The sequence below is a fragment of the Epinephelus moara genome, chromosome 15 (genome assembly GCF_006386435.1).
Source record: "Epinephelus moara isolate mb chromosome 15, YSFRI_EMoa_1.0, whole genome shotgun sequence".
In the NCBI taxonomy this organism is placed as follows: domain Eukaryota; kingdom Metazoa; phylum Chordata; class Actinopteri; order Perciformes; family Serranidae; genus Epinephelus; species Epinephelus moara.
This window is the reverse complement of record NC_065520.1, coordinates 14,771,482-14,789,022: the sequence shown is the minus strand read 5'-3', so window position 1 is coordinate 14,789,022 and position 17,541 is coordinate 14,771,482. Positions and strand designations below refer to the sequence as shown.

General features: G+C 42.6%; 1 protein-coding gene across 1 annotated transcript in view; it reads right to left on the bottom strand.

The window, feature by feature from the left end:
• LOC126401690 (diacylglycerol kinase zeta-like) overlaps positions 1-15,401 on the bottom strand; it is a 149,422-nt gene extending 134,021 nt beyond the window's left edge. The window contains exons 1-2 of the mRNA XM_050063099.1: positions 15,018-15,401; positions 14,737-14,849 (exon numbers count right to left, since the gene is read on the bottom strand). Coding sequence (XP_049919056.1) covers positions 14,737-14,849; positions 15,018-15,140 — 236 coding nt within the window. The 5' untranslated portion in view covers positions 15,141-15,401. The remainder of the gene's footprint in view (positions 1-14,736; positions 14,850-15,017) is intronic.
• Positions 15,402-17,541: the final 2,140 nt, after the last annotated feature.

Below are 17,541 nucleotides of genomic sequence, written 5' to 3'. Positions count from 1 at the left end.
CCCACGTAATCACAAGCAAGTAATTTATATATAACCCAGGTAATCATGAGCAAGTAACTCGTATATAACCCACGTAATCACGAGCAAGTAACTCATATATAACCCACGTAATCATGAGCAAGTAACTCCTAAATAATCAACGTAATCACGAGCAACTAACTCGTACATAACCCACGTAATCACAAGCAAGTAATTTGTATATAACCCAGGTAATCATGAGCAAGTAACTCCTAAATAATCAACGTAATCACAAGCAACTTACTCGTACATAACCCACGTAATCACAAGCAAGTAATTTGTACATAACCCACGTAATCACAAGCAAGTAATTTGTATATAACCCACGTAATCATGAGCAAGTAACTCCTAAATAATCAATGTAATCACAAGCAACTAACTCGTACATAACCCACGTAATCACAAGCAAGTAATTTGTATATAACCCACGTAATCACGAGCAAGTAACTCGTGCATAACCCACATAATCATGAGCAAGTAACTCCTAACTAATCAACGTAATCACGAGCAAGTAACTCGTATATAACCCACGTAATCACGAGCAAGTAACTCGTACATAACCCACGTAATCACAAGCAAGTAATTTGTATATAACCCACGTAATCACGAGCAAGTAACTCCTAAATAATCCACGTAATCACGAGCAACTAACTCGTACATAACCCACGTAATCACGAGCAAGTAACTCGTATATAACCCACGTAATCATGAGCAAGTAACTCATATATAACCCCTGTAATCACGAGCAAGTAACTCGTATATAACCCACGTAATCACGAGCAAGTAACTCGTATATAACCCACGTAATCACGAGCAAATAACTCGTATATAACGCACGTAATCATGAGCAAGTAACTCGTATATAACCCACATAATCATGAGCAAGTAACTCGTACATAACCCACGTAATCACATGCAAGTAACCTGTATATAACCCACGTAATCACGAGCAAGTAACTCGTGCATAACCCACGTAATCATGAGCAAGTAACTCCTAAATAATCAACGTAATCACGAGCAACTAACTCGTACATAACCCACGTAATCACAAGCAAGTAACTCGTATATAACCCACGTAATCATGAGCAAGTAACTCGTACATAACCCACGTAATCACGAGCAAGTAACTCGTATAAAACCCACGTAATCATGAGCAAGTAACTCATATATAACCCCCGTAATCACGAGCAAGTAACAAGTATATAACCCACGTAATCATGAGCAAGTAACTCGTATATAACGCACGTAATCATGAGCAAGTAACTCGTATATAATCCACATCATCATGAGCAAGTAACTCGTACATAACCCACGTAATCACAAGCAAGTAACCTGTATATAACCCACGTAATCACGAGCAAGTAACTCGTACATAACCCACGTAATCACAAGCAAGTAACCTGTATATAACCCACATAATCACGAGCAAGTAACTCGTACATAACCCACGTAATCACGAGCAAGTAACCTGTAATCACGAGCAAGTAACTCGTACATAACCCACGTAATCACGAGCAAGTAACCTGTATATAACCCACGTAATCACGAGCAAGTAACTCGTACATAACCTACGTAATCACGAGCAAGTAACCTGTATATAACCCACGTAATCACGAGCAAGTAACTCATATATAACCCACGTAATCATGAGCAAGTAACTCGTACATAACCTACGTAATCACGAGAAAGTAACTCATATATAACCCACGTAATCATGAGCAAGTAACTCGTATATAACCCACGTAATCATGAGCAAGTAACTCGTACATAACCAACATAATTATGAGCAAGTAACTCCTAAATAATCAACGTAATCACGAGCAACTAACTCGTACATAACCCACGTAATCACGAGCAAGTAACCTGTATATAAACCACGTAATCACGAGCAAGTAACTCATATATAACCCACGTAATCACAAGCAACTAACTCGTACATAATCCACGAAATCACAAGCAAGTAACCTGTATATAACCCACATAATCACGAGCAAGTAACTCATATATAACCCACGTAATCACGAGCAAGTAACTTGTATATAACCCACGTAATCATGAGCAAGTAACTCGTATATAACCCACGTAATCACGAGCAAGTAACTCATATATAACCCACGTAATCACGAGCAAGTAACTCGTACATAATCCACGTAATCACAAGCAAGTAACCTGTATATAACCCCCGTAATCACGAGCAAGTAACTCGTAAATAACCCACATAATCATGAGCAAGTAACTCGTACATAACCCACGTAATCACGAGCAAGTAACTCGTACATAACCCACGTAATCATGAGCAACTAACTCGTATATAACCCACGTAATCATAAGCAAGTAACTCGTACATAACCCACATAATCACGAGTAAGTAACTCATATATAACCCACGTAATCATGAGCGAGTAATTTGTATATAACACACATAACTGCACATAATAACACCAAGTAATTCATATATATCCCACATGGTACTGAGCCTGTAATTGGTGTATACCCTACGCAAGGGGGAAGGCTGTAATCACTTGACCTATGCGTTGACAGAAGTAAAGATAGAAGTACTATAAAGACTGAGAGTCCATGTAAGGAGGCACGTTGGGGTGGTAGACAGGTCAAAAAACACAGGACTATCCCCCAGGAGACCAGTGTTTGGGACCGTAACCAAAAGTTTTTTTGAGGTATGTCATCACCATGTTTCCTTTCCTAAACTTACTTTACTTGCATAAACCTAATCTTCATAACTTAATGGTACGTAACGTCATTTGGCCATGGCAACCCTATGTGTTTTTCTTTGATACCCTGCGGGAGCTCTCTGCATACACCGTGCTCACACAAAGGTCTCCTGAAATGAATGACTTTGGCGTTTCATGCAGCGCTGTTGTCTGCATAAACACAGCCTCAGGTTATTAGATAGCTTGCGTACAAAGATGACATTTCAGGCATGATAATAATAATAAAGGTGCGAGAGAAAAGCTCATGCAGTGGCCAAAATGAAAGGTGCTTATCTGATTACACTCTGACGATTAGATTTTATTTATTGTTTAGAGGCGAACATTTTGTTCGGAAGGTAGCACAAGACACAACTGGTAAGGACACAACCCTGTGTCACTTACAAGCAAGAAACACACTGCGAGCACGGTGTCGAGGCTGAGTGCATGAGTAACCATCACAAATCTGACACAAGCCTTTTGTTATAATGTTGGTCTACTTCCATTATACATCCTTCAAACAGCAGACACATCTAATTATACAGAATAAACACAATTGTATTCCAATTAGTGTTGTTACTGCCAGGAAGACGGCGCTTGATGTCTGATTCTTATCAGCATCTGTCAGCTGCAACAACACAACATGTATGAAGTCTCTCCCTTTCAGCTAATTAACTGCCTTTACAGCCGTCTGGAGGCAGCAGGTCTGTGTTCCATCTGCACGCTCTATTGTCACTGATAACCATTGCTCATGTGTGATTACAAATACCAGACAGACCTTGATACATTTTGTGCAAACAGCACCTGTAGTCTTGTCACGTAAAGCTGGTCCAGGAGTGATCATGATGGATTACTGAACGGGCCTACCAGGCACAGACCCAGGGGCCCAAAGTGTCAGGGCCCCCTGGCCTTCACCTACAAAATGTAACTCAAAATAACATGTACAGACCAGGAAGAGACACAAAAAGACAACAGAGAGATGGGAAGGAACTGCAGAGACACAAAATAACTGCAAAAGGGACAAAACCAAAGGAAAGAGATACAATTGACTACAAAGAAAGACAAAATGTCAAATAAAAGAACTAGATGACTTAAAAAAGATACGAAATGACCACAAAAAGGGACAACACAGACAGAAAGAGACATAAAAAGGCTTCAAAGAAACAAAAAATAACATAAAGACATACAATTACTTAAAAAAAAACACACAAAATTACCTAAAAGAAACACAAAATGACAACGAAGCCACAAAAAAACACAATGAAATTACCCCAAAAGCATAAAATTACCTCAACGAGACACAAATGATATGCAAAAAGGGGAAACCCAACTAAAAAGAGATACAAATTGACTAAAAACTGACACAAAATGTCCAAAAAATACATAAAATTACCCCCCAAAAGACTCAAAATACCTCTAAGAGACACAAAACTACTACAAACCCCCGGAAGACTAGCGGTCGCCAAGGCATCAGCTAATGGGGATTCATTTAATAAACAATACACAAAAAGGGGCAAAACAACCAAAATAGGTAACAAATAACCTCAAGGAAACACAAAACAACCAAAAAAGAGAAAAAATTACATAAAAAATGTAAAATTACGTCAAAGAGACACAAAAGATTTGCGAGAAGGGGCATCCCAACCAAAAAGATATACAAATGAATACAAAGAGACACAAAATGTCCAAAAAAAGGCACAAAATTACCCAAAAAAACACACAAAATAACCTCTAAGAGACACAAAACAACTGCAAAAAGGGGCAAAACAACCGAAAAGACAAACGAAATGTCCAAAAAAGACGAAATTACCTCAAGAAAACCTCTAAATTACTTTAAAGAGACATATGACTAGAAAAAGACACAAATGACCAAGAAAAAACACTAAATTTCCCCCATTAGACACAAAATGACTACACAGAAACACAAAACAGTGAAAAGATACAGAATTACCTAAAAGAAAAAGAGACACAAAACAACTACAAAAAGGGGCAAACCAACTAAAAAAGGGAAACAAAGTGACCTCTAAGAGACACAAACACCCAAAAAAAGACACAAAAAACAAAATTACCTCAAAGAGAGACAAAATGACTGTGAAGTCTTTGTGTGTCTCTAGTCCTGTGTAGGAGAGGTCGTGGGACCTTTTACATCTCAGTACCTAGGGGCTAATTGTCTCATATTACTCACTTGGGAGTGATAGAGAAGGTGGCATCGAAAGCCAGGATCGGACTATATGACGATTCTGTGGTTTAAAATGGTCACTGTGAAAGATTAGACAATCAGAGTCACTAATTCTTGCCATCACTTGTACCCAGGGGGCAAAACCCTTCCTTCTTGTTTGTTGAGACCCAGAAATGATATCTAGGACCTTCAAGGATCACGAGCTGGTTAACTGGAAATCTAGAAATCTACAGGGTGGGTCCAAACAAAGCAACTCCTACTGGATAAAGATTAACTAAAATGATCCCAGGACATACAACAGACTGGAAAATGAGCCTCTCCCATGGCCATTTGACCAACGACCAGGTCTGAAAGCTGCTGTCTGCTATATGAAGCTTAGCAGAGGGTCAGTCAGGGAGACTCTTTATACTCGTTCATTCACAAATCTCTCTGCCTCACTCTCCGGCTTCTACTCTATCAGCTGACTGGGCGTCACTCTGAGTTAATCCAACCAGATGTTGCTACACTCTCCCGAAAACAATCATCTTGTTACTGTCAGATTTTAAAGTCGTTCTCTCTGCTGCTGTCATTTCAGGTCAAACAGACGCATGTCAGGGTCTAATCACCAAAGAACTTTCCACTATTTCCATCTTTATTGTGCACTGTGCAATCAATCATTGTTGACTCTGAGTGAAGTCACTTCTGATTGAGATAGACTTGTTGGTTTACATCATCATTCACGTGTTAGTCATAAACACCCCTTTGCACAGGCCCTTCTGGCACTCACTAAGTGGTCTCGGTCTGTAGCAGATTCCTCTAACAAGACGAAAAGCCAGCAAAGGATACGTGCGGCAAACAATGTTCCTGAGCCATGTGCCTGCCAAGAAGAGTTGTGAGGACAAAAGCACTGACGACACCAAGTGCATCAAGGACAGTCTGTTAAAGGCCCGCATTTATTTCAGCTCACAACAAAATCCAAGTTTATACAAGACATGCATACTCGTCAAGATAAAGTCCCCCAGAGAATGAAGCTGTGTCAGAAAAATGTCTGGAAGACATAATCCAATGTCTAAGGTCTCCGAAAAACAACTAGAATTGCAACCTCATGGTTGTATGCCTCTGCAAACCGGTCAAGTTACAGTTTACATCCATGTCTGTCCAGACTCATATGTAGCCATGACAGTTGACAATGCTTCAAATATGGATGTTGCTGCAAAGAAGCTAAAAACTCTAAAATATGGATGCTTCACGCACACCTTCAACCCGGCAGCACAGAAGATCTATACAATCAGCACAGTTTCTGTTTGTGAGGTATGTCATTGAATAATGGCTAGAAAAGTATTTTATGCAGAACATTATGATGTCACATCGAAGCTGACCTTTGACCTTTTGGATATTAAATGTCATCACTTCATCATTTCATCCTGTTAGACATTTGTGTGAAATTTTGTCATAATCAGCATATGAATTCTTGAGTTATGGCCAAACACAAATTTTGTGAGGTCACAGTGACCTTGACCTTTGACTACTAAATATTAATTAGCTCAAACTTGAGTAGAAGTGGATACTCCCTCAAGGGGTTCTAAAGATATTGCGTTGATAAGAACGAGACTGAAGCAAGGTCACAGAGACCTTGACCTTTGACTACAAAAGTCTAATAAGTTCATTGCTGAGTCCAAGTGCCAAATTATTTTTTTTTTTTTTTGTAAAGATTATTTTTTGGGCTTTTTGCCTTTAATGGACAGGACAGATTGAAATTGGGTGAGAGAGAGAGTGGGGGTTGACATGCAGCAAAGGGTTGCAAGCCGGAGTTGAACCTGCAACCACTGCAGCGAGGCATCGCCTCTGTACATGGGGCGCCGGCACTAACCACTACGCTACCGACGCACCATGCTTGTGCCAAATTTGCTGAAATTCCCTCGAGGCGTCCTTGAGATATCAGGTTCACAAGCTCACAGAGACCTTGACCTTTGACAACCAAACACTAATCAATTCATCCTTGAGTCCAAGTGGTCATTTGCACCAAATTTGAGGAAGTTCCCTCAAGGCCTTGGTGTGATATCACGGTCACAAGAATGATACAGATGAGGTCACAGTTACCTTTGACCTTTAACCACCAAAGTCTGATCTGTTCATCCTTGAGTACAAGAGGACGTTTGTGCCAAATCTGAAGAAACTCTTGAGATATTGCGTTCAAGAGAATGGGACAGATGGGCGGACAGACAACCTGAGAACATGATGCCTACAGCCACAGGAGGAAGCAAAGAAGTTGTGCAGAGACGACTTTGCTGAGACTGATTTGGCAAGGTCATAACATGGTTGCCAATCGCATACCTTCTTGAGAGTCGAGGCTGTACTTGTATGAAAATTGATCAACTGAATTCTGAGGGAGCTGGGCGTCAAGACTGCCGATCAGAACACTTTAGGTTTAGGTTTCATATGTGCATCAAGTGTACCCCTCGACGATGCCCTAGAAAAGCTGAGGCAAATAGAAGCAGATGAGACTATGAATGAGAAATTCCCCACACTGCTGCAAAGATTTTTTCAACAGATTGTGCGAAGTGCAAGAGGCCAACTTGTGAGAAACAACTGACGTATCCCTCACATCTGCTAACAACATGGTTCCTGACTCACTCTTAGACTTCACAGTCACGCTGCTTGACGACAAGAAACCACAGTGAACGTGAAAGAGTCTCTGTTGATCAGCCAGCAGCAGCGAAAGTGATCATCATGTCACAGCACGTCCAACAGCATGTCTCTGAGGTACTCACACCTCCAAGCACAGCCACTGCCTCCTGCATATTCAACGACACATTAAGCAAATCACTGATACTGCGAAAAACAGGCTGGGAATTGGGATCAGATAAGAGTGTCTGTAGCATCAGATGACAGCACAGAGTAGGGAGGTCATGCAGAAAGTTGAAACCAGTGGTGTTTATGTCACAGAGATAATGATCTAAAACTGCAAGTTGGCCAGAATTTTCGACAAATGTCACAATGTTCCTCTGAAGCTACTGGTTCTTCAAGTTTCCCTGCTTTAAAGGGGTAGTTTGATTTTTTTTTCAGTGGGGTTGTATGGGGTACTTATCCATAGTCAGTGTATTACATACAGTAGATACCAGTCAGCACACCCCCAGTTTGGAGAAGCAGGCTGGAGTCCGACATGGAAGCTTAGCAATGTACTGCTGTGGATGGGGTCCAGCAACAAAACATATTTTAGCCACCAAAAACAATCAATAACTGTTAATAACCGCTTTACCTTGCCATCAGACAGTGATTTTTGATGGGGAATTGAAGCTGTTATATCGCTCTCTTCAAAGCCAGACTCCATTGAGAAAAACAGTAATTTAAGATCACTGAACACAGGAGCTGCTGGTCTATTACTGCTTCAAAATGGTGGGTTGTTTGTTTAACTCTGTGACTTCGGCATTTTAAAGGGTTAGTTTGGATTCGCCAAAGTCACACATTTACACAAACAAACTAACTAATCAGAGCAACAGCAGACCAGCAGCTCACATGTTCAACGAGATAAAATTACTGCTTTTGTCAATGGAGTCTGGTGGCTTTGACAAGAGCATAAATAACGGCTTCAGTTCCCTGTCGAAAAAGTCTAATGGCAAGGCAAAGCTGTGAAAATACTCTAAATATAGCATACACTTAACCAAAAAACTGTTACTGATTTTTTTTAGGTGGCTAAAATACATTTTGTTGCTGGACCCCATCCACAGCAGTGCATTACTTGGCTTTCACAGCAGTACTCCAGCCTGCTTCTCCAAACTGGGGGCGTGCCAACTGACATCTACTGTATGTAACACACTGTCTATGGATAAGTAACCCATACAACCCCATTCCAAAAAATCTGAACTATTCCTTTAAGGTTGTGGCGACCCCTGCTGATATTTTCTATAAACCTTCCAACTTCCTGATAAACATACAGTATGTTACCTGGTCTGAAAAAAGGCAGTTCCCACAAGATAATGTACGCACACCCACACATACACACAGTGTGGCAGTGCCACAGACACAGACACTGACAGTTACATAACTCCTGTGGTGAGTCAGGAGAATTGACAGCCGGACCAGCCTGCCCCACCCCCACCACTAACACACAAACAGCACGCACACACAATCCCATCTGGATTACTGATTATACTAAATTATGCTGAGATTATGTCTCATGCTGGCAGTGACATAAGAAGCTGGCTGATGAACAGCTTCGCCATGTCTCACTATCTGACCTCGTGCACGGTGATAGAAAACATCCGTCCTTACTGAAATGTTACACCTGAAACCAAACATCAGCGGCGACGTTTAAAAGAGTGAAGCACAAAACACTAATTAAACATCTGAGGTAGAGCAGGAGGAGATCAGTACACATTATGTAAGATCACATTCAGTGCTTGGCATGCATTCATCTTCAGTATCAAATAGGCTTTTCACAAATACACTTTCCAGGTATTAAAAGTGTCTTTCATTGTTTTTATTATAGCCTGCAGCTAGAGGCCGGACTCAAAATCCCACGCTGTTTTTATAATGTTATTCTAGAAAGCACGAATCAACCACATTTTCTTTAATATCATTTTGCCTCTTCCTCTCAACTGTACAGAGGCGACATTAAAAAAGAGTAACTGCCATGTTACAGCCAGCATGAGGCATAATCTCCGAACCCTGCTGCTAGATCCATTGGTTAAACTGAGATTTAATGTGAGCACGGAGAAACTTTTCCAACTCCAGCAGAGAAATGTGAAAACACACTGTGCGTACATCATTCTGTACAATGGAGGAGCAAGATAAAAAACATATTTTTGACTGGAGGAGAAAGTTTGCCTACAGTGCAGAATCTGCCACCAGTGTCTTTTGTCGTGTTTCTGAGTTCTTGTTGGGCACGTTGCAAGCCTGGGAAGAACTGCTGAACAGATTTAAAGGCATAGTTCGGATTTTTTGAAGTAGGGTTGTATGAGTTCCTGATCCATAGTCAGTGTATTACATACAGTAGATTTAAGTCGGCACTCCTCCAGTTTGGAGAAGCAGGCAGGTGTCCCGACACAGAGGCTAAGCAATGTACTGCTGTGGATGGGGGCCAGCAACAAAACATATTTTAGCCACCTAAAAAAAATCAATAACAGTTTAAGTGTATGCTATATTTAGAGTATTTTCACTGCTTTACCTTGCCATTAGACGGCACTTTTTTGACAGGGAACTAACGCCGTTATTTATGTTTTTGTGAAAGCCACCAGACTCCATTGACAAAAACAGCAATTTTAGCTTGCTGATCACAGGAGCTGCTGGTCTACCGCTGCCTCCATAAGTTAGTTAGTTTGTGTTATTGTGTGACTTCGGTGAATCCAAATTAACCCTTTTAAATGCCAGAGTCACAGAATAACACAAACAACCTACCATATTGAGGCAGCAGTAGACCAGCAGCTCCTGTGTTCAGTGACGTTAAATTACTGTTTTTCTCAATGGAGTCTGGCTTTAAAAAAGCAATAAAACGGCTTTAATTCTCCATCAAAAATCACTGTCTGATGGCAAGGTAAAGCAGCGAAATATCATCAATATAACATAACTCATGTTCTCTTCAAAGCCACTTTTCAAATTTCATAAAAGGGCTTACTAAGTAGCACATTACTCTGTCACCATATGAAGTCCTTTAAAAGCAACCAGGGAGTTTTGCTGTGTTGTTTTCACCAGGTAATGGACACGTTTCCAAACTGACTGAGAAACTGAAGTGGAATCCTTATAGCTCAGTACTGGATCCTAGCCAAATACTTTCAACTCCTCTCACCTCAACAATTAATTTCCCAGCAGCCCCTGTGATGAAATCAGTTGGTCTGGCAGCCAGTTGAAGGATATAATCTGAAATAGATTTAACCAACTGTTCCTGCTGTATGTTTTCAGGACACTTTGACCTTACATCCCACTGTATTGGCAGTGTTAATGGTGTTGTCGTTGCTTTCTCCATGAATGAAACATTGGCCTGTCTGTTGCCTTAGAAACAGTTGGCGTGTGATAGTCTCTAATCTGATTGTAGGCCCTCCTCCTCCTCCTCCTCCTCTGTAAACAGGCCTCTGCCTCAACAGCTGTCCTCTCGCTGCTCCAGACAAACCCTACTGAGCTTGGATGTTTTATGATTCCTTGTTGTCACAGACATACAAACCTTCAATGAATACACACAGAGACTGAATTATTTAGAGAGTAACTCAACACCAAGATGGACAGCTTTGTTTCACCGACTTCTTTTGTTGAATGTTTGAAGTTTGTTGCCCCTCTGTCGACATTCAGCCTTTCAGAGAACACCTCTGCCAAGTATGGGCCCAATAAAGTTATATTTATCGACAAAAACAAATCACATCAAGAGGTCCAACTTCCATCATGTTGTCTTCGTCAACAAACAGAGCTGCACAGCTGACATGGAGATGTTTTGGTTGATATGGGTAAAGAAGTCTCCCCGAGGGAAGCAACTAAAATAAAGGGGGATTTTTATGTTGGCATATGTAAGGTTCAGCGGAAACTGGTGGATTGCCCTCTCCGGGTTTGGGGAGAGTTACTGCCTTAAGCAAGGGAGTTCAAGTATCTCGGGGTCTTGTTCATGAGTGAGGGTAGAATGGAGCGTGAGGTGGATCGGCGGTTTGGTGTGGCTTCTGCAGTGATGCAGCCGTTGTGGAGAAGAGGGAGCTGAGCCAGAAGGCAAAGCTTTCAATTTACTTTCATCTATGTCCCAACCCTCACCTTTGGTTATGAACTCTGGGTAGTGACCGAAAGAATGAGACTGTGGATACAAGCAGCCGGAATGAGTTTCCTCTGTGGGGTGTCTGGGCTCAGCCTTAGAGATGGGGTGAGGAGCTCGGACATCCAGAGGGAGCTCGGAGTAGAGCCACTGCTCCTTCACGTCGAAAGGGGTCAGTTGAGGTGGTTCGGGCATCTGATCAGGATCCTCCAAGGCAACCCAACTCCGGATAAGCAGATGAAAATGGATGGATGGATATGTAAGGTTTAATGTACATACGATCAGCACAGTTTCAAGGTGAACACCAAAGATTAGTGTCACCAATTCAATATCTGACCAAGTCTCCTCTTCTGTTCCTGAAATATGACACTGCATAATGGCCAGAAAATTGTTTTATGCAGAACATTATGATGTCACAGTGAAGTTGACCTTTGACTTTTTGGATATTAAATGTCATCACTTCACTATTTTATCCTATTAGACATGTGTGTAGTTTTGTCATAATTAGCATATGAATTCATGAGTTATGGCCAAAAACATATTTTGTAAGATCACACTGACCTTGACCTTTGACCTTCAACCACAAAATTCTAATCAGTTTTCATTGCCTAGTCCAAGTGAACGTTTGTGCCACATTTTAAGAAATTCCATCAAGGTGTTCATGAGATATCATGTTCACAAGGATGAGACAGACGAGGTGACATAGACTTGACCTTTGACCACCAAAATCTAATCAGTTCATCATCGAGTCCAAGTGGAAGTCTGTGCCAAATTTAAAGAAATTCCCTTGAGGTGTTCTTTAGATATTGTGTTCACAAGGATGGGACAGATGAGGTGACATAGACTTGACCTTTGACCACCAACCACAAAATTCTAATCAGTTTATTCTTCAATCCAAGTGGATGTTTGTGTCAAACTTAAAGAAATGCCCTTAAGGTGTGCTTAAGATATCGTGTTCACGAGAATGAGACAGATGCAAGGTCACACTGACCTTGACCTTTGACCACCAACCACAAAATTCTAATCAGTTTATTCTTGAGATATCATGTTCACAAGGATGAGATGAGGTGACATAGACTTGACCTTTGACCACCAAAATCGAATCAGTTCATCGTCAAGTCCAAGTGGAAGTCTGTGCCAAATTTAAAGAAATTCCCTTGAGGTGTTCTTTAGATATCGTGTTCACAAGGATGGGACAAACGGACAGACAACCTGTACACACAATGCCTCCGGCCACAGCTATTACCAGCACAGAGGCATAAAAACACCCAAGTATCAACGACAAACAACACTGGTGGCCTGCTGGGTTTAGAGGCAGAGCGTACACAGTGACATTTACCACTGAATAGTGAGTGTTGGCAGTCACACTGCTTTTTTTCTTTGCTAGTTGAACAATGTGCGGTCTGAATAATAATAATAGGGATTGTTTGTCATGGTGGGTTACATATGCAGACAGACTGCATAGCTGGTGGAATATAACTGTATTTTCAAAAAAGTTAACCACTAGCACCAAAGACAGAGACAAAACCAAGACAACATCATGAATACTCCTGATGTCAAACCTTTAAGCTGCATTTGAGGGAACAGTTTGTTATTGCAGTAAATATGCCTATCTGCCACCTGACTGAGAAGTCATGCTTTCAAATAACAGGAGCAGTAAAGGGTCAAAACAGTTAAAAGATTTTCGTTAAAACACTGAATCAGAAATTTGATTTAATCCTGAATACTTCAAGAAAGAATCTAAATATTTGTTGGAAAAGTCGATCAACAAAATGTGGGACACATGGCCATTAAAATGGACTTGGACTTTGTGGGTACTTCAGTGACGCATCACCCCCAACACTGGTCATAAGGTGTGACGAACAAAACCCAGCGACTGCGAATGTCATTACATCCACACAACATTAAATCCTAATCTCATTAGACATTTAAAATATCATTACCCCTATTTTCATTCCAACTGAAATTTAACATCTGTCCAACGTAAGACTCCATTGTCTTTCTGACATCATACTGACGTCCAGTGCCAGCTGGCAACTACATCAGTTTGGAGTAAAGGAATCAAATACTTATATTTGGTTAACACTAACTGTCTGATATGCATGGACTAATACCTGGACAGTTTAATATGTATCTGTATCTACATGTGTTTAGTGATTCATTGTTTTTCAAATAGACTGGTTGTTTGGTCCTTAAAAACGCAAATCCACAGCTTTAATTTAAAGAAGTACATTGATTGTAAGTCAGAAAACATTTACTAGGAACAAACCTTTTCGAGTTTAAGGGAGTCCAGTGGGATAGAACCCAGTGTTATTCAGATATCTTGAGGTGAGAGGTCAAGGGACCCCTTATGAAATGGTCATGTCGGTTGTTCCCTCACCGAAATATAGCCTGACTTTGGAGTATTATTTAGCCCCCTTCTCAACAAGCTATGCCAACAGGTGGTTATGAAGTTACCGTAATAAACCTAAGGTTCAGGAACAAGACCACGCTTCTCTCTCCCACTAATTCAAATCACCTGCACCTACGCCTCATCAGTTCAATCACCTGCTGTAACCTAAGTGTGTCTGAGCCTTTCTCTTCTGTTTGTCTCAGTTCTCAAGACTCTACCCCCGAAACCCTGTTCTTTTCCTTTCTTCTTCCTCAGCAAGAGAGCCAAGTGGGTCACAACGAGATGGTCCCAGATATGAGCCCTGGGGGATTACGAAGCATGGAGCTCATTGAGACGCCAGCCCCCGGCTTCATAACCACGACTCCATCCAACTCCAACTCTTCATCCCCTTCCTCGACCAATAAATCTACCTTTACAGTATCCCGTTACAAGTAAGCTATAGTCAACAATTGGATATGTACAAAAATGGATGTTAGATGATGTTTGTGTCAGGAAGTGTTACAGAGCTTAAGGTCTGATCTCAGGGATGGACCTGATCTTAACCTTTTCACTTTGAATACACACACAAACATGTGACACAGCACCTTTAACAGTTATTTTTCCCACAAACACAGACACAGCACCATGTGACCTCCAGTAACAAGTCAGGGAAGGGCTAGAGTGCTGCATTCAGGTCGAACAGGTTAGCAGGAAGTGGGTCGCATTCCACTTTTTTGTGTTGTTTGGTGCTCCCTACCTGTAGGACACCTGCTTCCTGAGGGTCAGCTGGAGAAACTCTGCCTCCATCTGGGACACTGACAGCTGTCCCTCCTCTTCCTCTGCCCCCTCCATGCTGTGCTCCCCAGGTACCTGAAGGAAACAGTCACACACATTTTGGTGTTCCACTGAGAATATTGAATTATTTTCTGATTATAGGTGAGTTCTGATAGTGCTGGGTGAAAGTAGAAAAGAGGAAGCACCCAGTTTTACAGGCCAGTAAACACCCACCCACACACACACACCCACACCCACACACACCTGACAGCTGCAGGGCTCCAGCGTGCTCCTGGAGCTTCCCTCCGCGGCGAACACGTCCTCCTCCTCGGCTACGTCCTCCAGCCCGGGCCGCTCCACCACCGGAGCAGCGGAGCCTCTCATCATCCCTGCGGTGTCTCTGTCCCGCTTTGTTTAACGACTACCGGCGCTGAAATGCGGTAATAATACCCTCCTCGGCGGACCCAGCTGCTTCCTGCTGTGCTGCTGTGCTTTTACAAGTTACTATTTTGGTACGCATGTAAATGAGGCTGCGTTTGTGTCGCGCGCTCTGCTGGAGAGCTGATAGTTCCGTCGGTGTGTCCGGTGAGTGAGGACAGACGAGGACTGGAAAGTTGAAGCGGTGTCCTGCTCCGTCCTTCATCTACATGTTGCAGGAAATCAGCTGTGAGCTCGCGCTGTGTGTCTCTCTCTTTCGCTCTGTGCCTCCCTCCTCCTCTCCCTCCCTCGTCATCTATTGAACAATACAAGCAGCCTATTAATAACCAGGACGGACGTGGGTACAAAATTACACATTAAGATCTTGTTTGATAGGATTGCGTTATATTGCAAGGTGCCCTCTGATAATGCAAAATGTAATCTGACAATATAGGTGTCCAGTAGGTCATCCTTCATTAAAGGGCGGTCTGTTGTGGTGAAGAGGGAGCTGAGCCTGGGCCATCTCTGTCCCAACCCTCACCTATGGTCATGAGCTCTGGGTAGTGACCGAAAGAATGAGATCGTGGACACAAGTGGCCGAAATGAGTTTCCTCCGTGGGGTGTCTGGGCTCAGCCTTAGAGATAGGGTAAGGAGTTCGGACATCCGGAGGGAGGTGAGCCTGGTCCATCTCTGTCCCAACCCTCACCCATGGTCATGAGCTCTGGGTAGTGACCGAAAGGACAAGATGAGTTTCCTCCATGGGGTGTCTGGGCTCAGCCTTAGAGATAGGGTGAGGAGTTCGGACATCCGGGGAGAGCTCGGAGTATAGCCGCTGCTCCTTCATGCCGAAAGAGGTCAGTTGAGGTGGTTCGGACATCTGATCAGGATGCCTCCTGGGCGCCTCCTGTTAGAGGTGTCCTGGGCAAGTCCCACTGGTAGGAGGCCCTGGGGCAGACCCAGAACACACTGGAGGGATTACATATCTCATCTGGCCTGGGAACACCTTGGGTTCCCCCAGGAGGAGCTGGAAAGAGTTGCTGGGGAGAGGGACGTCTGGGGTGCTTTGCTCGGCCTGCTGGCCCCATGACTCAGCCCTGGATAGGCAGACGATAATGGTTGGATGGATGGACGTTAAATAATGTTTTACACACCATTTATCATCTGGAATACAGATGCAAAGCAGAGATCTCTAATAGAGGAGGAAGACTTCCGGAGGACCGGACGCCATCCTGAGGAGGCTGGGGTCCTTCACAGAGCCGTGCACGGACATTTTGCAGGGCAGGTGCTCTGTTATCCTGTTTGTTTCATGTTATTCGTTCATGTTTAATCTGCTTCCTGTTTTATTTTGTAGATTCTCTCCTCACGTGTCGTGCCTGGTTTTACTTCCTGTCTTTGTGGGTTTTCCCGCCTGTTGGTTTTACTTCCTGTCTTTGTGGGTTTTCCCGCCTGTTTTCTGCCACACCTGTCTCGTTAGTCCCTCCCTGTTCCCAGAGTCTAGTGTATTCACAAACACTCTGAGAACACTTTTAGTCAGGAGTCCTAGCTTAGGAGTTATTTAGGAAAGTTCTCAGAGCAACTCTGAGCAAGGAAGGGACAGAAACTTTTACTTTGGGAGGAAGTGTGGTGGACGCCATTGCTAGGTGTGATGCTTTCTTTGAACAGATGTGATTGGTTGTCAGAGACGCACCCTTTTGTGAGCCTGCAAGGTGTGGACACCCAGTGGAAATGAGATGAACTGCTGTCTGTGAAAGTGTGTGTGTTTCCCTTTGTTCTTTGTCAGTTCTCCTGTGTTGACTCCTGTGCTCACCCCCATGTTCTTGGTGTCATTACCTGCTCCGTTTCCTGCCTGGTGTTCTGTTTGGATTTTGGATTTGAGTTCATCATATTATCCTGGATCCTGAATAAATAAAATAATAAACCAACCAGTCAGTCTACGATCCAAACTTCAAAGTAGGACTGTGTTCAGTTGCAACAATCAGGCTAAGTGTGTTCTCCTCTCCTCTCCTCATTCTCACATCCTGTCCTTTGCTCTCTTTTTCTCAATTTGTTCTCCACCTCTCCTCATTCTCTTCCAAGTAAGTTAATATAATAAACATATCCCAGAGAACAGATGCATGCAGCTTCGCCCTCCTCCTCTGTGCTCTTTACACACTGCAGCCCCAAACGGCACGTCATTTTTGTTTAAATTAATTATCAGAGCCGATGTGCGGGGGGCATAAACTTTAATTCTAAATAATGCTGCTCTGGGCGCTCGATTTGCTGCCACAAGGGAAGCTGAAGAGAGAGGGGTAGGGGCTCCATTCACATGCAGCTGTCTGGCATTCAACACATTTTTGATTGAGGATTGATGCCATGGGCCAAATTTAAAAA